The sequence below is a fragment of the Pogoniulus pusillus genome, chromosome 25, assembly GCF_015220805.1.
Source record: "Pogoniulus pusillus isolate bPogPus1 chromosome 25, bPogPus1.pri, whole genome shotgun sequence".
Lineage (NCBI taxonomy): Eukaryota > Metazoa > Chordata > Aves > Piciformes > Lybiidae > Pogoniulus > Pogoniulus pusillus.
Genome location: NC_087288.1, coordinates 277,949 through 299,026, shown reverse-complemented (window position 1 = coordinate 299,026; position 21,078 = coordinate 277,949). Strand labels below are relative to the sequence as shown.

The 21,078-nt window shown below is 48.2% G+C and overlaps 1 protein-coding gene across 2 annotated transcripts in view; it reads right to left on the bottom strand.

The window, feature by feature from the left end:
• Positions 1–226: 226 nt before the first annotated feature.
• The window catches only part of PRIM2 (DNA primase subunit 2), a 50,579-nt gene continuing 29,727 nt past the window's right edge, over positions 227–21,078 (bottom strand). For both annotated transcript variants that reach the window (XM_064164108.1, XM_064164107.1), the window contains 6 exons: positions 20,927–20,999; positions 19,581–19,766; positions 7,544–7,670; positions 6,816–6,898; positions 2,168–2,236; positions 227–759 (listed from right to left, as the gene is read on the bottom strand). In XM_064164108.1, the coding sequence (XP_064020178.1) occupies positions 532–759; positions 2,168–2,236; positions 6,816–6,898; positions 7,544–7,670; positions 19,581–19,766; positions 20,927–20,999 (766 nt within the window). In that variant the 3' untranslated portion in view covers positions 227–531. The remainder of the gene's footprint in view (positions 760–2,167; positions 2,237–6,815; positions 6,899–7,543; positions 7,671–19,580; positions 19,767–20,926; positions 21,000–21,078) is intronic.

Below are 21,078 nucleotides of genomic sequence, written 5' to 3'. Positions count from 1 at the left end.
ACATCACAGGTAGCAGCCTTGCTGCGGTCTCTGACTGACCAAGTCTCCACACGCTCCCTCCGAAGAGACACCACATCTACGCACGCTTCCTACATCTGGCATTGAGATACAAATCTGGAAGCTGATTTCCCGCAGCTCCTCTTGCAGAAAAGGGCCAGACTCCTCCCATGGGTAATTCTGAGCTTAAGTGCCATTCGAGCAGAACTAAGAAACACACCACAAACGCTGGCTTTGCAATTTATTTATTAAGGAGAGACACATTTGCACTCCATTGTGTGGTCACTTTGAAGAAAGCAGAGGCAAGCCGGGCAAAGATCACTGGTAACTGGGAGGGCAGCTTCATCTCCCAGGCGTCCCCGTGTCATATAACAGTGCAGAGCTCCAGCACCTGTCTGCCTCTTGGTCTGTTCAGACCACTCAGGGCATCCCAGGTAGCAAAGAGCCACATCCCTTAGCACAGGAACAAACCAGCTAGAGAAGAGGAGGTGAAAGAGAAAGAAAACCCAAGCCAAGCCCCAAGAGCGCAGCTGCTCAGTCTTCAGTGAAGTATGCCTCCAGCCCCTCCAGTTCTGCAGCAGCTGCTGTGCTGGAGGAAGTGGGAGTAGAACTCAAATTCTTGCTTTGCTGACTAACACTTTTTGGCTGGGAGTTTGCTGAATTACTTGGTTCCTTCTTCACCTCCCTAGCACCACTCAGCAGCCTTTGGCTCTCTGTAAAATACTGGTTGGGGTGGCTCAAAGAGAACCCGACGTCATCCACCTGCATGCAGAAGGAAAGCAGCACTGGATTACTGCATTTCGAAAGTCATCTTTGCCACACTGCAGGACAAATTAATCAGCAACTTAACAAAGAAAAAGGCATCGTTTTGCAAACACCAGCTCAGTAGGCACTAGCATGGCACTGATTTAGTTTCATCACAAGCATTCTCCCTTCCTAATGGAAGTCAAAGGCTGTCAGACTGCCTTTGCTGTAATAAAGACAAGGAACACCCCACAGCACATAAACAACAGAAGGATGCTGGCAAACCTTTTCCCACACACAACAATTGAAGCTTAAATTGAACCTTAAAACTGCATTTTCCTCTCCAAAAGAGGGGCTGGGATAAGCCCAGCATGCCAAGGGCAGCAGAGATCACTGCTGAAAGTTGTAACAAGTGCACAAGACAAATCCCAGTCCTGAGGACCAGTGTGAAACTGGGGATGGGCACAGGCAGCTCCACCTCCTGCCCTGTCTCCTCCAGCAGCCACGAACACAGCATCCTCAGGGTAGCAGGCTAAGACAGGAGGCCAACAGACCCAGCTTTGCCGTGCTCCATCAATGCCAGCAGCAGCATTCTGCAATCAGGTGTGCAACCAACAACACAGAGCATTGAGTCTGCAGTGGAGAAGACAAAACCAGCAACACATTTTCACCGCTCCTTTCCACTGAGCAGCAGCAGCATTCTCTCAGCTCTACCGTCATCCACAAACTGAACGTTCAACCAGTGCTGAAACACCTCACCAGCTAAGTTCAGAAGGCAGCTGTTCTGGTGTGTGCACCACACAGTTCTGCCCTGCCTGTCTCCTTTGGGGGTTCAGAAGCTGGGACACTCACTTTAGAGGGTGCTTCCAGTCCTGCTCAAGCAGCCTGCACTTCCTGGCTGCCCATCAGTTCATGCAAACACCAAGAACATTTTCAGGGAAATGCTGCTCTTAAAAAGTGCAGGAAGATACCAGGGAATTAACTATGTCTGTGTGTGCTGGGAGGTCAGAGCTTTAATTACATTGTTTAGATCCTTTTTGTTTATTTTTAAGGCATATATGGAAATATCAAACACATTTTTTACTAGATATAAGACAAAAAATAATGGGTTAAGCTCCACAAATCTGATTAAAACCAGGGCACTGAGAAAGTTAAATGGCTTACAACAGACCAAGTTCAATGATGTTGATGCTTTCAGGAAGGGTAACCTGTTACTGCCTCTAGTAATGGTCAGGCTGTTAACTTCAATGCATAAAAGCAGGAGATTGCAGAAGATCTGAAATCACTGGAAAGAAAACCAGCAGGGCAAGACAGCTGATGATGGATGTGGAAACTGCACAGTCTCTGGGCTCCACACACCATGTACAAGGCCCTCCTAGAGACAAAGACTGTGGCCAGAATCCAGCACAGATTAGCAGCTACTTACATCGTGGGTCACCTCGAAGTATTTCTGGCAGGCCAGCTGGTAGTGCATGCCCTTCACAAGCTCCAGGATCTGCACAGCAGGAGGAAAACCCAGGTCAGAAGCAGCATACCCACCTCTTGTGGATACTCATCAGAGAAGCACTGAGGCTGGAGAAAAGGAACATTTGCTCAAATACCAAACTTCTAATCCCCAAAAACACAGAGAGGATAAAAGACTGAGCATCAGGTTTGCAATTACACTTCCTCAGGCTCTCCTCTCTTTAAACCAGCTTTGAAAATACACCAGGCACCAACTGCTCTGGCTCAGGGCAAAACATTAGCACTAACAGCATGGGCAGTTCTGTGTCTGAACCTAACCAAAGCGTGCTCAGCACTCACTCTTTCTAAGAAATGCAAATACCTGAAGATGTTGGACATACAAATACATAAGTGCATGCAAACATATACACAACATTTTGAGAATCAAACCCTAAACTCAACTGATTTGAAGGTAAAAAAGAAACTTTCCTAGCGAGACGTTGGTCATAAGCAAGTCGGTACTAAGAAGAGTCAGATTCAGCTCTCATTCCAAATGAGGCTTAAGCTGCCAAAGCTTAGAACAAACACGGTCCAAGGAATCCTTACTGCACTTTTGACAAACATGATTATGAGTGATTTAAAAATCATATAGAAGAGAGAAAAGAGCTAAAACACAGAGCTCTGTGATCCCCACAGCCAGTAAGCTCATTGTTTATTTTGGTAATACAGCTGTGAGTTAACTGTCAAACCTCCACCCTGCAGCAGCTATGCCATAGCTGCAGCCATAAATCCAGCAATTCCAGGGGCTGAAGTGTGAAGCAATCAAGGACTTCATTTGTGTTTTTATCTCTCACATTGCTGGCTCACACAGATGCAGACTAAAGCAGCATCATGCTCCCATCGGAACGTGTGATCCCAGTTCCTGAGACAAAGATCTGTGAGAGGAAAGGCTTTGCCTTCAGTAAGATTTGTGCCTTTCTGAAATGAAGCTCTCTCTAGGCAGGCTCAGCAGAATGTGTGAGGAGCCAGCTGCTCTGAACATCCATTAAGGAAAATCAGGCCATCTCTTGTCAGTGCAATTTGCTTCCCACTTCCACTCCAGGTAATCTCCTCTGTGCTGAATGAAGCCTTGTTCTTATCTCCGCAGTGCAATGCCAGTTGAAATGTTGTACAGTCCCAACACCTCCTCCCCCATCTCCAGAACCACAAAGTCTGCTCTCTGCTTATCAAACAGATAAATTGCTGCAGTTATGAGGCAGCCTCAGTGCAAGCACAAAGACTTCTCAAGCACTGCTAATTTCAAGTCTCTTTCCCACGGCTGCACTGTGTCACACACAGCCACAGACCCCAGCTGAACCTCCTGCTGTCCTCAGTACTGGCAGCTGCCTGGTATTTATTGGCAGATCTATCAATAAATTAGATCTGCTGAATGGATAAAACCAGCACCACACTGCCAGGGAAATTCTTGGCCCCACTGCTTCTCCATCATAGCCCAGCTGACAACGTTCCTGCCCCTCTTGCCACCTCCTGCTCACTCTTCGTAGAAGATCAAGGCCGAGGCCAAATAGGCAATGAAGTCTAAACTGTGGCACTGTCACAGAAGGTAGGGGCTGGAAGTGACCCCTAGAGATCATTTGTCTGTGAGTCTGTGCTTAGTTATTTCCCTACCACCTCCTCAGAAACTGACTGAAAATAGTGTCAGGTGAAGTGGCTGAGGGCAGAAGGAAACTCACCCAGGCCTAATCCTTCAGCTAGTGACTCATGGTCTCCAGCTTGCTCCTTACAACTGAAGCCAGGCCATGCTAAAGCTGTCCTGGCTCTCAGCACATGCTTCCAGAAGGTATGTTATAGATGTCTTCTACAAACACCTCTGTGTTCCCTCCATTGTTAATGGACAGGGTTGCTAGCCTCAAGCAGGGACACACTGGAACGGCATCTTAATGGTCATGAGGGTCTGTGTTCAAGGTGTGGCCATGGCACTTGGGGACATGGCTTAGTGGCCATGGTGGGGTTGGGTTGATGGCTGGACTGATTAATCTTACAGGGCTTTTCCAACCCAAACAATTCCACGATTCTGGAAGCATATGCGAGACCTCCACTGAGTGCAGCCAGCTTGGAGCCTGCTGTGAAGCCCCTTCCCATTCTGAGTTTGTTGTCCTGTACACATGGTCAGCTGAGTGTCCCTCAGCTCAGAACACCACATTAACCTCTTCATCTCCATCAGAAAGCAGGCTGAGAGCTGAAATGCATCTAGGAACAGACATTCTGACCACACAGAGGGGAATTTTTCACTTGGACAGCCTGCTCGTCTGGAGCACATAGTAGAGCAAGATGTGGCACTAAATGGAGTCACATTTGAAGAGAGCAAAAGAAATTCAGAGTAAAGCAAGCAACAACCTAAGAGGTCCCAGGAAAGGGACAGCGTTTACTGAAATACCCAGCTGAGAGGTCAGGCTCTGACTCAGCCAGGGGAAAGAGAAGCTGCCAGGCTGTAAGGGTGCTCTCACTCCATCTGCAGCTGACAGGAGGTCTGACAGACTGGAGGGGATGGTTTGAGTGAGTGTCAGCCTTGAGGCCCAGATCCTGGAAAAGCTTTGAAAGGCTGCAAACCATCCACCCCTGTCACCATCTACTGAGCTGAAGCAGAAACAGCAAACAGCATCAGAGAAGGCTCCCAGAAGTCCCAGTCTGGACTGAAGGATCCTAAACTGGCATTAGTCATACAGAAGTTACTGGACCACACCAACAGAACAAATATTGGTGGCAGCAATGAGACCTGTGTGGGATCTCAGAGAGGTGTGAAGCAAGCCTCTTCCTCTTCCATGGAACATTCAAAGGCTGTCTGATGTAAAAGATCCATTTCTGAATGCTCAGCCACAGCCAACCTCTTTATTTTGGCTATTCTTAGTGTCCTGGTGTTCTGCTCTGGGTTGGGTTTAGCTTAACACCAGGAGTGGCCACTGCAGAGCCTGTACCCTGACACTAACAACACAAAGCCCAGGGACAGGACAGAGTTCAAGAAAAGATGCTGCTGATGGAGGCAGCTTCTCTAAGCCACTTTTGGCAAGAAAATTAATCTCAGTCCAAAGAGAAAAAACACACACATATCTCTTCCCATCAAATAAGGAGCTCTGTTAAGGACAAAGACACAGCCCTGCTGTGCAAAGCCATTGGAGAAATAACCTCTGCTAGCTTCTGCCCGCACACAGAGCACGGCAGCTAAGGCAGTAAATCCCCAGCAATACTCCCTATGATTAGCAGGATAAAAATCTCACAGCAGCATCAATTTTTGATGCATACAAGATGGGAAAAAGGCAAAGGCAGGTATCTCAGATATGGAAGACAGTCAAATGCTTGTTTATGTGAACCAGAAGAAAAGGAGAAAAATAAAGGAGAAAAGATCCCTGGAGAAAGTCTGAGCAGCTCAAGAACTTGTCAGGAATGACTATGAGTGAGCAACAAAGGCTTTAAAACTAATCTCTTCTCATTTATATCTTAATTGTTCCTTCCAAGGAGCAGAGACTGCTGTAAGTTGCCCTCTCACATGCTTCTCTCTCCAGTTCAATACTCTGGCAAGCACTAGTGACACTCCACAAACTAAAAGGCAGCAACCGAAAGCAGTTTCTTCCGATGGACCTCGAGCTGGTTTCAGGCAGTGCATACACAGAACTGCTTGCTGAAGTGCCTCAGCTTCCCTCTAACCTGTCCCTTCCTCACTGAAGATGATGGCATCCTATTATAGCCTGTCTCATGCAGCAGGAGTCAGAGTCCTTCAGTACACACCCCAGAAAGCTCCAGCCCCTGTGCTTTCCTTGCTATACAAGGCAGGGCTTCAGTGGAACGTTTCCTTTTCAAAAGCCTCAAGATCTCTGCTTCGCCTCCCTAGGCATGGAGCTTTTGTTGTCATGGGGAAGTTAGAGCAATGGATGGTTAAGAATGTGTGGGCTTTAGAAGCTGATTGCAGGAAACAATTCCTTGGGTCTCCTGACTGCACTGTGAAGTCGTCACAAGTCACTGCCAGGACGAAGAGATTCTCATGGTTGGGTCAGAAAGGATCCCAAAGGTCACCGGTGCCAACCCTGTGCGACACCTCCCACTGGACCTGGTTGGCTCAAGGCCCCAACCAGCCTTAAACACTTCCAGGGATGAGCTGCCCACGACTTCTCTGGGCAGCCTGGTCCAGTGTCTCACCACCCTCATAGTGAAGAGCTTTGTCCTAATGTCCAACCTAAAATCTACTCTGCTCTAATTTCAAACCATTGCCCTTTGTCCTGTCTCCACAGGCTCTCGTAACAAGACCCTCTCCAGCTTTCCTGTTGCCCCCTTCAGGTACTAGAAGGCTGCTAAAACACTGCCAGATTCATTCAAACTCTTTTTTCAAACACAGTGCAGTAAAATGAAGTAGAACAAGACTACCTGCATCGCACCCACTGCAGCAGCAAACCACCTCAGGAAGCCACGCAGTCAAAGGTGGCAACAACACAGACACCAGCCAGAGCACTGGAGCCAAGATGCTGAGTTAGATTTTGCAAGAAGAGACACTCACAAGCTGCATCCTGCATTCCTACAGAAATGGGAAGGAAAACTGCAAACAAGTGCTGCAGAACAGCGTCACATCAGCTGTGCCTTACCTGAGCCATCCCACCAGGAGGAACCCTGTAGGCCTGCAGCTTCTGCTTCAGCAGCTCCGGGTCGCAGTGGCGGAATGGGCACCCTAGCAGGTAAAGCAGCAAGCTCACACAGCATGTCCACCCAGAAGCTGTGCACTCAGGCACCCCAGACACCAGAGCAGCACCTCCTGGTTTTCGAGCAGCCAAAGTTAATTGCCCATGTGTGCGACTGCTTACTTCTTACAGGCTACTTTAAAATAATGACTCCACTGCACAGCCATCAGGGGGCCGCAGGCTCAAGAGGTACAGAAAACACCCCAAGAGAACCAGGCCACAGTTTTCCTGCACGGACAGGGAAACAGGCTCAGGTACGTCCCCACCACCAACTGCGAGCTGGCTGCCCGCTAGTGAGGTCACCAGCTGGACTGTGAGTGGGAGGTTTCGAGACACAGCTGAAGGAATGACCTGGTACAGCACAGCAGCAGTGAAGCCAGGGTGAGTTTTCCACGTTTAGCCACACAGGGCTTGAAAGTAAGCTAGCAAAGTTGCAGTGTTCTGCCCAGCTGGGTCCCTCCCTCGCAGCACCTCTGGCTGGATGTCATTGTAAAATCTCCTTGCACTGCCACCAAGGGCAAGGGGCCTGTGGCCTTGAAATGAAATATAGCATTTAAGAGAGTAGAGGAGGGAGTCTCTTCTCTAGCCAAGGGCTTCCCCTGCTTTTCAGCTTGCACAACAGACAAGGCACTCACCGTGATAATCCCCTTGGCTGGGTGGGTTGGACATGATGATCTTCATGCAGCTGTAGGGGGTGTAGTCGGTTCTCCTGCCCTCCTTGCCGTAGCTGTGGCGGATGCTGTAAGCGTATCCTTTGTCAAACTAGATAAACAGAAGAACAAGTCCTTACAGCTGCTGCCAGTGGTTCCAGCAGCTCTGCTAACAGCAGCATCGGGGAACAAAATGAACCTTTCAGACAGACTTCAATGGAGCAGAATAAACCTCGAGTTGCTTGCTGCTGACTTTGGTTTGTGTGCGACATGGGCTTGCATATGCACACAGACTTGTGCAAGTGCTGTCATTTGAGCTCTCCTCGGCGGCTGCAGGCATGGCCTTGGAGGTAAGAAGGTTGAAAGATCAAAAGTTTGAACCCCCAGATGTTAGGAAGTGGAGAAAACACAGCAATTTAAAATCTCTCATCCATGTCCCCACACTGGCTGCAAAGTGCATAAGTGTAGGTTTGTGTGCCCAGGTTTACTCTTGCCCTTCCAAAGCAGAGTGCATGACCCACTGGAGTTCAGCTCAGGAGAGTCTAAAGTGGGACACACTTCCCTCGTGCAAAAGAGGAAGATTTTAGCAAAGGTCTCCTGCCCACTGACAGCCTCCAGCCCCTCCAGTGAATGAAGCTGGCTGAAGAAATGCAGACAGACAGACATTCCTCCTGGCAGCTGAGTGCAGCGCTGCCAATATGTCACTGCAGGTGAGCCCTGTGGAGAACAGCTCGTGGCACCAGCTCATGTGGCTGTGTGTGCAGGACCAGCTGGCAGCGAATCTGAGCAGAACCAGGTAGCTTAACACATGGATCCCCTTCAGTTGCATTAGCTACTGTGAGACAGCAAGGAACATTTGCTCAAATACCAAACTTCTAATCCCCAAAAACACAGAGAGGATAAAAGACTGAGCATCAGGTTTGCAATTACACTTCCTCAGGCTCTCCTCTCTTTAAACCAGCTTTGAAAATACACCAGGCACCAACTGCTCTGGCTCAGGGCAAAACATTAGCACTAACAGCATGGGCAGTTCTGTGTCTGAACCTAACCAAAGCGTGCTCAGCACTCACTCTTTCTAAGAAATGCAAATACCTGAAGATGTGGGACATACAAATACATAAGTGCATGCCAACATATACACAACATTTTGAGAATCAAACCCTAAACTCAACTGATTTGAAAGCAAAAAAGAAACTTTCCTAGCGAGACGTTGGTCATAAGCAAGTCGGTACTAAGAAGAGTCAGATTCAGCTCTCATTCCAAATGAGGCTTAAGCTGCCAAAGCTTAGAACAAACACTGTCCAAGGAATCCTTACTGCACTTTTGACAAACATGATTATGAGTGATTTAAAAATCATATAGAAGAGAGAAAAGAGCTAAAACACAGAGCTCTGTGATCCCACAGCCAGCAGCTCTGGAGCCCTCTCTCGTCCTTAGGCAAAGACAAATGAAGCACATCCCACTGGCCATACAAAGGACACTGAGGAGGTAAATTAAAGTAGTTCTCTGTGAAGGAAAAGCAAACCTGGAATGCTTCAGGATGCATTGCTCAGTTTGCCAGAAAAGGAACACCCCTTGAACAGCTCTGTGTGCTGAAATCTGCAGTGGCAGTGCTCACATCTCCTGCCTTAGTACCCAGAGAAACCACTTTTACTGCCTCCACACAGAAGCAGCTCCTGCACACAGGAGCAACAGCTACAGAAGACCGTGACGTGGCTTTGGGACAGGATGAGGATTTTCTCCTTGCTTTCTTGCAGGACTGCATCTCAGAGCTTTTGCAGTGGCAGGCAGCAGCAGAGCTGTGTGGTGCCAGGCAGCAGTGGCACGGCTCTGCACCCCACTTGCAGCTCTTTCACCTCTGGCATTCAGAGTTTCTTTTCTCGAGCAAACAAACATAGGATTAGCAGGGCTGGCACCTGACAGGCCGTGTGGTCATCCTGGGTGCAAAGGGAGCAGGCACTGCAGCAGCTCCTTTCAGAGAGCACCTCCAGCACCACAGCCCTCTGTGCTCTGGGGGATGACTGCCATGACCAGGCTCACAGATTGCATTTGGTTGGAAGGGATCCTCCCAAGGTCACCTTCTCCAAGCCCCTGCAGGCAGCAGGGACACATCAAACCTGACCTTGAAAGTCTGCAGGGATGGGGCCTCAACCACATGCCTGAGCAGCCTGCTCCTGTGTCTCACCACTGCAGAACTCCACAAGTCCTGATACCCATTCTCAGCATCTCTGCTAGGATGGAAAGCAAGTTGCTGACAGGTCTTCCAAGCCCTGCGTGCTCAGGTTCACACTTCTGCAGAACTTCCATGTTTCACTTCACTACTTTTAGACACTTCTGTGAGTTCTTATGCATCTATTCCTTACAGGGCTGGAGATTTATTCGTGTGAAATCTAACACCCAAGCAAAACAGCTGCAGTAATTCTGTCTGTCTTTTGGCTGACCACCAGATGAGTTCCAACTCTGCAGAATTCAAACACTAATGCTATAACACCTTCATTTAAACATTCACTGGATAATTTCCTGTCTAAAACTGTTGAGCCTGCATGGATAACAGCTCCAAATTCAGACATTTATCACACAAACTCTTGTGTCTTCACTTTTCCATCCACTCCCCAGGCAGTTGCCCAATCATGACTGCTGACACTGCTTAGCTGGCAGATCTTTTTCCAAGAACCCTTTTTTTTTTTTTCCAGCTCACTCTTCAAGTGGCTCAACCTGAGGCTATCTTTTCTGAGGCACAGCTGTCAATTAGGGTCAGGAACAAATCTCCAACTGCTACAAACAACAAGTTTCAATTTACCCTAAATTCTCCACCTACAGCAGGACTTCACAGACTGAAGGGACTCTCCAGGTCACCTTGTCCAACCCCCTGCATGCAGCAGGGACAGCTCCAGCTAGAGCAGGCTGCCCAGGGACACAGCAAGACCTTGACTGTCTGCAAGGATGGGCCCTCAACCACACCTCTGGGCTACCTGTTCTGTTCCACTGTCTTACTACTCTCATTGCTACCCTAAAGGTACAGATCAGAGACACCAGCTAAAACTGGGCTGGAAAGTTCTGCTACGTTGTGCAGCAGCCACCACAGAGCAACTCACAGCAAGTGTAGAAACATCTCCTCACTCTCATGTCAGGTTTTCCAAGCCATACCAGGCAAGAACTGCTTTGCCTGAGAGACAATTTCATCTGCCACAAAGGATATCAGGACAGTCTGGGTCAAATTACTCCTATGCTTCCCCACACCAGAGTAAGACGTTTGACCAATGAACCAGTTTTGAGGCACCTCAGACCACTCCTGCAGGTGTTTCTTTGCAACAGGCTCAGTGTAACCCAGCTAAGACATAATTAACCTGCACCACTTCTCCACACATATGCATGGACCTAGCCTCTGGACCAGAAGTATGGAAACAAGTGACTGTGAGTTATCTTCTGCCCTAAGGCACTGCCTCAGCACAGCATCCTAAAGCCACCTCAAGATCTACAGGGTTTCCCTGCTCACCTGCAGAAGCCTTGCCCAGCCACTCCAAGGCACTGCACTGTTTGTCTGCAGCCAAGCTGGCAGTACCTGATTTTTTGGTCTGTGGATGTTTTATGTATCACTATTGAAAAACTTAGAGAAGATGCATTTGAAAACATATGATCAAAGGAGAAACATTCCAGTTCAGACTGGAATGGTGTGTGGATCTCCTGTCCCTTATGGAGCCAGCTCAGGTAGCGCTCCACTGGGCCACCAGACAGCTGCTCCAATGTCACTGGCCAAACCAAAAACCACAGACCGAGAAAGAGATGGAAACACTGCACACCTGTGAGTATCACTGGGCTTGAGATTCCCAGAAATATCCCAGGGTGCTCTCTAAATATCTACTTAAACTACTGCAGCACTTTGAGTCAGTACACTACCAAACCCAGAAGCACTAAAGAACGGAGTTTTTTTGGCAAAGACCACTGTGTGCTTGACAGGTTCATCTATACCAGAGTGCCCCATACAAACCAACAACCTAACTGAAAACACTGAGCTGCCAGCACAGACCCCTCAAAGTCACTGAACACAGAGGGGTCAATTCCTCATCCTTCCAGCTGAAACAACCACACAAAGCAGCAGTCCTGCTTAAGGACTGTGCCGAAGAGCCACGAGGAAACTGGCAATTATTAGAAGGGAAAGAATCACTACTTTCGATGGCAACTGAATGGGTGAGGAGAAATTTCTGTTGCTTCGCTTCCAAACAAGAAAGCATAAAGTCTTATTTTAAAGATGAACTAAGAGATTAATTAAAAGGGCAATGTTTGACAGCACCAGAGAAGAGTGTGCTTAAATATCTGCAAACAGTATAGCACTTTCCTTCAGACAGCAAATGAGCACTCAACTCAGTAAGCTGTCGTGGCTCAGCTGCAGCCAGCTTCTGCAGCCATTTTCCAGCCTCTGATCAACTCTTCAGAAAAGGCTTTCTCAGGTCAGAGAACAATCCTGACTTCTCCACTAAATGTTGTTCCCCAGCAGACTCATTTAGCAAGTTCAATACGAGATTTTAATGAAACAATGATCCAATAATCGGTTTCTAACCCACAGAAGCTCAGTCCGTTAGGACACCCACACCCCCCAGAGCCTTTCAGATGTCCCTGCTGATGTTCTTCAATCAATACTTCTCACATCTCAATATTCACAGAGGTTATCTGCTGCGACTGAAAATTCTGTGATCATGAAGAAGGGAAAGGACCTTCAAGACTGCCAGGTCCTCCTCCAAACCACACCCCCAGTGCCACATCTACATTTGAAGCATCTTCTGGGACTCCAGCGCTGCCCTGGGTAGCCTGCTCATCAGGCGTGGAGCACAGGTCCTGCGAGGAGCAGCTGAGGGTGCTGGAGTTGCTCATCTTGGGGAAGAGGAGGCTGAGGGGAGCCCTCATTGCTCTGAACAGCTCCCTGAGAGGAGGCTGGAGCCAGCTTGGGGCTAGTCTTGTTCTCCCAATGACAGAGGGAGAGGAAATGGCCTCGAGCTGTTCCAGCTCAAACAGCACACCTTGGCTCAAGAGCTCTGGCACTGTGTGAAAAGTGTGCTGTAAACCCCAGATTATTTCCTTACTAAAAGTAAAGCAAAAACAGAACAAACCCAACAAAACTAAGTAAACCCAAACCATTTTATGATGATGATCAAAGGAAAGAGAGGCTCAGAAGAACAGCTATGAGCCCTTGCTGGCACGGCAAACAACTGCTGGAGATTCTCCTGTGCACAGAGCAGCAGAGTGAAGGGCGGCGGCAGCCTTGGGAGCCTTGCTGCTCTCAACAACAGCGGCAAGCTTGCTCTGAGCACACAGGAGCACTTACCCACGATTAACTTGTCTTTCTTTTGCCAGTCCATCAGAAATTAAGAGATGACTGCAGGGAAAATGCAAACAGAAGACTAAAAGCTCGACTGCCAGACTGCTCTGAGTTCCCCCAGAAGAAGCACACAGACCCTGCCTGCTGCAAAGCCCTTACAGAAGAGCAACAACTCTGGTAATCAAACACAGCTACTGTAACTCATCCTAAAAACCAGTCTCCTGTGCTTTAGTGTCAATAACATATTTAAAAAGACAAATTCCTCAACGTTTCCAGCCCCAACCACTCTAACTCTGTGAGGTGCAGTCAGGGAGCTCGGAGACCTCCTGGTGGAGTGGCACAGGGCAGCAGGCTTTGTTCAGCAGCCTGCTCTAAGAGAGCTGTGCGGTCAAGAAGGCATCAAACAGGGGCATGCTGCTAAAGACTGCCCTTAGGACGTTCACATCCTGCACAGCTGCAGAACTCGGACATCTGGCACCCAGACAGACAAACCCATCTGTTGCTGTGTTTAACATGTCACAGCCTGACTTGCTGCTGCTGTGATGCCTACTAAAGCAGGGCCCTCCTCTGACAAGCTCACAGCCTTTCTCAGAGAGAATCAGGCCAAGCTGATAAGTGGCTCAAGATCACAAAGGGAGCTTAGAAAATCAAAGGTCTGGCATTTAGCATCTAATTTTATACACACAATTCCAGAAGGACAGCACAGCATGGAAATAAAACACATGCTGCTGCGATTAAAACAAGCTGTAAGAGACCAGATTCTGATCTACATTTGGTTTAGGAAGGGCATTTATTGTTTTCTCAGTGGTGCAAGATCCTTACCAGTAAGTTGCTCACACTGCACTGCCACAGACAGACCCCAGTGCCTAACATGCAGCAACCACGAGAAGTGACTCTGCAGTTCACAGCACAGGGCTTTGACTCAGTTTAAAACAGAAATGCCAGCTCTGCAATGCCCTGAAGAGAGACTCTGTAGCTAGATCTCTGCTCAGTCCCCAGGACGTGGCACCAGCTGCAAGGCTGCCCAAAAAGTGCCTGTGTGACGTAAGTCAAGAGATGAAAACTGAGCATCAGAAGGGTAGATACACTCAGCAGGTTAAAGAGAAGGCTGAGCAAATTCAAGTACTTTAAAGCCAGTAACCACAGGAAGATGCTAACACAGCTTTGGCTTTGCTGCACATACTGCAGAATTCCACTTTCAAACTGAGGTATTGATAAATCTGGTAGCAGGTGGAAGAGGGCTGGAGGGGAAGAGCACCCTTGTGTGTACCCACAAAAGAGCCTCCAAGGAGATCATAGGCTAACATTACTTTGTTTTCTAGCACACCATCAGCACTTGTGCTCTAGTTCAGTAACACCAAGGAACACAAGGGTGGAGAATGATGGGTTTATAACAGCTCCATCTCACTGCTTTAAGATTTCCAATCTGAAAAGCAAAAACTAACTTTCCCCCTGCCCCCCCTAAGTCTAAGGGTTTTTTAAAAACTATTTCTGTAAGAGAAATTCTGTCTCATTATAAAAAAATCAACTATGAAATGCCAGAGAGGGAAACAGATTGCTGCCAGAATCCAGTGAGCTCAGACAGTTGCAAGGTGCATGGAGATGCTGGCTGGGAGTGTAAGGGAATACACAGTCTGAGTTCAGTGTGCATCTGCATTAGCCACAGGGCATCATTAAAACTACAGCACTCTCTTAAATCTCCATAATGATGTCCCAAAGACACTTCTGCTTTAGCATCCCGACCTGTACTGATAAGCCAGCAGGGACCTCGGCTTTAAAGCACCATACAAGGTCATTCTAGGGTGGTATTTGACTTTAAACAGGTGAAAAAGTAAAAGTTTGGTTTGGGTTTACTCCTAGTGCTCAGAGCTCCAGGTGTGGCAGGCAAGACAGAATTCTCCTGCACACTGAATGGAAACATTACCAAGTGAGGCTGCATATTACTATCCAGGAAATTGAAGCAGCACCTACCACTGCTGGGGAAAGAGCAAACCTGGCTCCTTTTGGCAATGCCAGCAACTTCATTCATCAATAGTTCTGTGGTCATTCATCTGGGGCGGGGGGGGGTCCCTTTAGTAGTGAATATTCTACCTGCAAATTTAAACCCCACCCAAGTTAACCAGTTGAACTCAGCCTCACAGCGCTGCACACCCCTTACCTTCTATCAGTAATCCTACTCCAGGTTTTCATCTCCTGAGCACAGCTGCATCACGTGCAGGCTACACACATCCCTACACACACTCCAGCATCAGCCATGTCTTCACGTAAGGCTGTGAGCCAAGAGCTCCCTTGCACTGCTCGCTGCTCAGGTGGCACAGGCAGAAAGGGTGGGTGAGAAACTGCTTCCCTCCATCTCCTTTTGCCAAAGCAGGACACTTGTACCACACGCGACAAGGAGCAGCTGATCCCTGCCAAGTGGGGCTATGAGGCGCTTCCTGTACCTGCAAAATCTGGCAGAAAATGCACAATGGTGCATGAGACAGAGAGCCCCAGAACACAGCTCGGCGTTGTGTACTAGAGGCAGAGCAGCACAGCCGCAGACACCGGTGTGAGCACCGTGCGGGCAGCCCTCGCTGGTAAGCCCCTGCGCAGCACAGCGACACGGTGCCAGCAGCCTTGCCCCGCCGGCGTTACCGACCACAGCAAGCAGGCACGTCCGTAAACGCAGCACGGCTCCTTACTGCAGCAAGCGCTAGCCAAAGTCACCAGCTGATGCAAGCAGCCTTCAGTTACTCTGACTGGATCTCAGGATGCTTAATTAAACAGGGAGCAACCAGCCATCTCCAGCTCTAATTACACAGGCTGCTCTCCGCAGCCTTTGCAGAATGGCAAACTCCCGTCCATAAAACACAACTTCAGATGAAAGCTCCACGGTGCCAAGGACCCTGCACGGATTCAACATGCACACTGCAAGGCACTCAGCGCCAAAACCAGCCCCCATTCCAACAGCAACCGAAGCTCACTTCCTTTCAGCTGAGGAGAGATTACTTGGACTGAAGGCCATGGACGGAACACAGATATTGCAAGGAATTCTCCTCTAACTGTTCAAAGGTGGAACAGTAACAGCTGCCCACAGCAGGACTGCTCAGGGTTCTCAGTTGTTTGAGTCCAGCTCCTCACTGCTTTTTATTAGCAAATTACCACAGCCAAAGGTAGAAATGAACATCTTTCTCCAGCTATGACCAACAAGCTGTGCTAGTTCAGGTGGGCTCAGCTCCAGCCACCACCCCCCACACTTTTACAGCCACGCTTTCCATTTGGAGGACCAAAAAAGTTCTTCTGCATCCTGCTCATCAAAACACTAACCAAACTGTAGGCTGTGCTGCTCAGCCAAGATCACACCTGCTGACTGACCTCGGCAGCCAGCTACCATCACCAGAGCATCACCTTCAACAGCAGCTACGTCCCCCCTGAACCAGGCACCTGATAACCTCCAGGCTTCAGCTGAGATGCAAATAAAAACGTGACAGAAACTGTGGGAGAGGAGCAGATCATCTGCTGATGAATTCACTTCCATGGAGCTGATTTTTAGAAGCTAACCTGACTGCCATGAGTTCAACTGTTTTTACCACAGCGTTCTCTATACTACTCTGGCAAAGCCTGCTCAACTCCTGCCCAGCAGCATCTCTGGGCAGGTACCTCAGTTCTGCACAAGCACACTGACTGACTGCACAGCCCTGGCTGCTCACAGCAGTGTCTAAAAACACACACACACAGAGCAAACCCCAAGCCAGAACCACACAGAAGAAGTTAGCAACAGTGAAATCTACAAGTTTTGGTGTTTGTTTTTTTTAATCCTTTGGGGTGGAAATTCCAATTAAATATTCATTGTTCCTTTAAGCCTATTGGCCTGGAACAGACCTGGACCATCTCTGTAACAGCTGTGTGTTACTGCTGCATTCTTCTGCCTCTCATTTAAGGAGAAGGTTTAATGTAAATCCAGTATGAGGTTTGGGAAGAAACACGAGTCATGCAAATGAAAGTGAGTTTTCGTGTTTCTTCTGACAATTAAATCACTTCCAGCCTGGTACTGAAGTCATTTCAAGAGATAATTTTGTTTGCAGGATACCAGAAGTTTGGGGTTGGAAATTATTTGGAAACCTACCACACCAGTACCTTGTCTGCCTGCTCAGCCATACTGGGCAATCACAGCCCTAAAACGTGTGCCGGTGGTATGAGCAGAGTGGCACTGTGCCAATGCACAGCCACATCTGTCTGCCAAAAACCTTTAAATCACCTCTGTCTCCCTACCACTAGGGTACGAAGTGATAACTTCCACACGGTGAAAGAGTACTAAGTGCTTCTACTGAACTTAATCTTTCCAGCACCGGTGGAAGGAGAAACAGCAAATCTCTTCCATTTTATGACAAGCTTAACACAACAACACAATTTCATCCAGAACTTGACTGTGTGGTCCCCAGATAACCAACGAAGGCAATGGCAATGTCACTAACTGCATTTCTGCTTTGCTGCCAGAGTTCAGGGAGCCAGGATTTGACAGGTGATGCATGCTGCACTTCTACATCTTCCTGGGGAACAGATTAAACATTTTGGTTAAGGTCTATAGGAGCCGTTATGCATCTTAGGAGGATTCAGGCCTGAACATGTACTTGCACTGCACTGCTACTGATGTGCAGTTAAACAAAGACCAGATTTTAATCTCCACAGAGGAATTTCTATTACACATCTTTATTTCTTAGGTATTAAATATTGTGCCCTGCTGTGCAACATGCCACTCCAGGCTGCAGATTTGTGAAGCTTAAGTAATTCAGGAATAGAAGTAGCAAATGACAGTCTGCTAGATAATTATAATTAAGATGTGACAGAACAAAGGTTCTTTTCTGATCTATGAATCAAAATATGTTCCCAAAAATAGGAGGTAGCATTACTCAGTATAAAAGGAGGCAAGTGAAAAATTAATCTAGCTGCAAATCATCCCTCAAATGTCAGACAATGAGAAAGCAAAATACTAAACCCTGTGTCTGACTGATACAGAAAATACTCCTGGGACTGAAGGAGCTGGAGCTTGTTTTACAGCACCAGCACAGCATCACTACGCTATAAACTGCACTGGGACAGCTGTGCCTGCTAAAAGCACTGCCCTGCAGTTCACCTACTGCCTGCTTCCACTGCATTTGATGTAACTGTGCAGACCTACAAAGCCTTACAGCACTTCCCACTTACAGCTAGACCTTTATTTGTTATTCCTTGTGCTCCAGCCTCCCTCTAGCGACTGGCCCTCACCAACACCGACTCCTGCCTGTGTGCACAGACAGCTCAGGCTGCGAAGGACCTCAGGAGATCTCTAAGTCCAAGCTGCCCCTCCTGGTTGGCTCTGATAGAAACATTCACCACCATCTGTCTGCAGTCAAGGTGAAGTCTCGCTCCTGAAGCCACATTCAGGGACCTCCCTAGGATCCTCTGGAAAAGAGCTGCAGAGCCAGGAAAATCAAATCGCTGGAACTATGTAATTGTGAGTATCTTCATCCCAAAGTTTCATCACTTAACAGAGCAGAAGATGTATTCCTTTGCATCCTGATACGGTATGTGGCTGGCAAGCTGTCTATACAGGATCAGGTGTGGAAAAAACATCTAGAATGCATCAATAATCATCTGAACCTCAAAAGGTTAATTCTGAAGGGATTGCCTTCAAAAGCCTGAGCTAGATTAAGTCTGAGTAAATTTTCCTCTGCCTTCTTTCAGGAGAATGTCTGCCATGAGAACCTCCACCAGGACAAAGGGCTGCAGAGGCACCCCCTGGCTGGCCAGCCACCTCTGGCAGCTAGAAATCAGCCTCCTCGTTGCCACGAGTGACCACTGCTACAAAAAACAAGCTATTGGAAGCAGCATTAAGGAGATCTGCAAACTAAGCCAGAAGAGTAGGAGGCTTCAGGAGCCTGAATGCCACCACCTCCCTGGCAGGAGTCCTAGAACACAGTGGGTAAATAGCCCTGTCTCATTCTCAATGAGAAGCCACCAGGCCCAGGAAGCTGTTGTGATCAGGATAATTCTGTGAGGCTTACATTTTGGAGATGCATTACGCAGGGTTTTAAAAGAGAACCCAGCAAACTCCTGCACAATTTCCAGATGCATTTCAGTAGTACAAGCACCAGGGACACAAAGAAGCGCATCACTCAAATGCAGCATCAAAGCAATTCCTTCTCAACACAGCAGAGCACAACCAGCAACTGCCTCCTCTGTAAGCAGCAGCAAGCCACTAGTGCCGAGAGAGCACTTTGCAGCATCCTGCATCGAGCGCTGTAAAAAGAACGTCCATCCCCAGTATTTACATAGCAAAGGAAAGCAGAGCACAATAGGCAGCCCCAAAGCCACCCACCTGCAATTAATTCATCTGTTTTGAAGGAGCCAACAAAGAGAGGCTGCCCTCACCTTCCAACCAGCACTGGCTGTGCTCACCTACCTGCTTGGTGAATTTATGGGCAGTACCTGCAGTCCACAAAGAACATTGATTTCCCAGTGACTGAGTGACAAAGTAAGATCTTTCTAGCCCTCATCCATCTATGCAGAAGCTCTTTGTGCCTTAATTTTCTCCCTGTGCTTCAGGACAATGGCTGGTAGGGGGCAAAAAAACATAAGCAAAACTGGGAAGAACTCTCTTTAGAACCTGTTAGTGTGCCCTTGGCCCAAGGTCTGCTTCAGCGAGCACCCTCACACAGCTCACTGAGCTGTTCCTCAGCTGGGCATTACCTTGTCTGCATCTACTTTTCCCCTGATGAACTCTTTCTTCCAGAACTCCAGGGCCTGCTCCAGCGTCAGGCCAATGCCCTTCAGGAAGAGGCCGTACTGCATGCGGCCGCCGTGCCGGAGGTGGTGGCTGTCACGCAGGGCTCTGTGCAGCTGGCGCATGCAGAGGGGGAAGGACTTCACCGAGAGCTGTCAGGAGAAAGACAGGTGGTTACAAATCATTCCATTCGTAGGCTGTCTGGTTACTGCCATCTCTGAGTGCCGAGGCACTGGACCAGGCTGCCCAGGGAGGTGGTTGAGTCACTGGCCCTGGAGGTGTTCAAGAAACAAGCAGATGTAGCACTTCAGGACATGGTCTATGGTCATAGAGATGTTGGGGAGAAGGTTGATTTAACGACCTTAGAGGTCTTTTCCAACCCTAATGATCGTATTAATTAGCTCCACTTGAAAATACCAATAGCTGGAAGAAAAGCCATGGACATGCAAAGCACCAACTTGGTGTCCTTTAGCCAGCACATCCTGCAGCCACCTCCAGAACAGGGCGCAAAGCACAGGGTGGAAGTGGAAGCATCAGAGCATTTCCAGCTGCACACCAAGAGAGGCTTTGTTGCTGTCAGGAGAAACACATCCTCAATTCCATTATAACGTTTCTGTTTTTTTCCTTGTTTTAGCTTCTGGAACAAGGTTAGTTTTGTTCAAATCTTCTGGGGGCAGGAGGGGGATGCAGGGAGCGGGGCTTGGGCTCTACTGCCTGCTCTCAGGTGAGAGGAGGAGAGAAAATGGCCTGGAATGGTGCCAGGGAAGGGTTAGGTTGGAGAGGAGGGAAAAATGTCTTTGGTGCCAGAGTGGACTGGCAGAGGCTGCCCAAGGAGGTGGTGGAGTCCCCATGCTTGGAGGTGTTCCAGACAGGTGTGGCCATGGCAGGGCTGGGTTGTGGTTGGACTGGATGCTCTGGGAGGGCTTTTCCAACCCAAACAACTCCAAGATTCTATGAAAAAGGTAACATGACAAAGCAATAATCACAAACTAAACATCATGGTCTGCAAAACTACGACATAAGAAATCTTTGGTAAGCTCCTTTTAACGATGTTGGGCACTTGTGCAAGCACACAAAATGAGGCAGCAGATTAGACAGTTCATTACATCTCCAGCCTCAATCTGGTGAGTGTTCTGCTCACTCTGCTCCACTTTGGACTCTGTCTCAGTTTCATTTTAGCACTTCTCAAGTGTCACAAAGCAAACATGAACCAAAACCAGATAAAGGCTTTCATCTCATCTGTACACAGAGCACCTGAGTTTAAGATGCCACACACCAACCCTCAGCAGAACTCAATGAAGAGTGGACTCACAGCATCAATCTGATCCAGAGAAATCTTCCCTGCGCTCTTCTGCACGCTGTAATCTGGGCCAACATAGGCATGGCTGGAAAACAAAGCCAACAGCACAACATCATTCACAGCTGCTCAAAAATCAACTTCCTTTTAGGTTTACAGATTTAGAA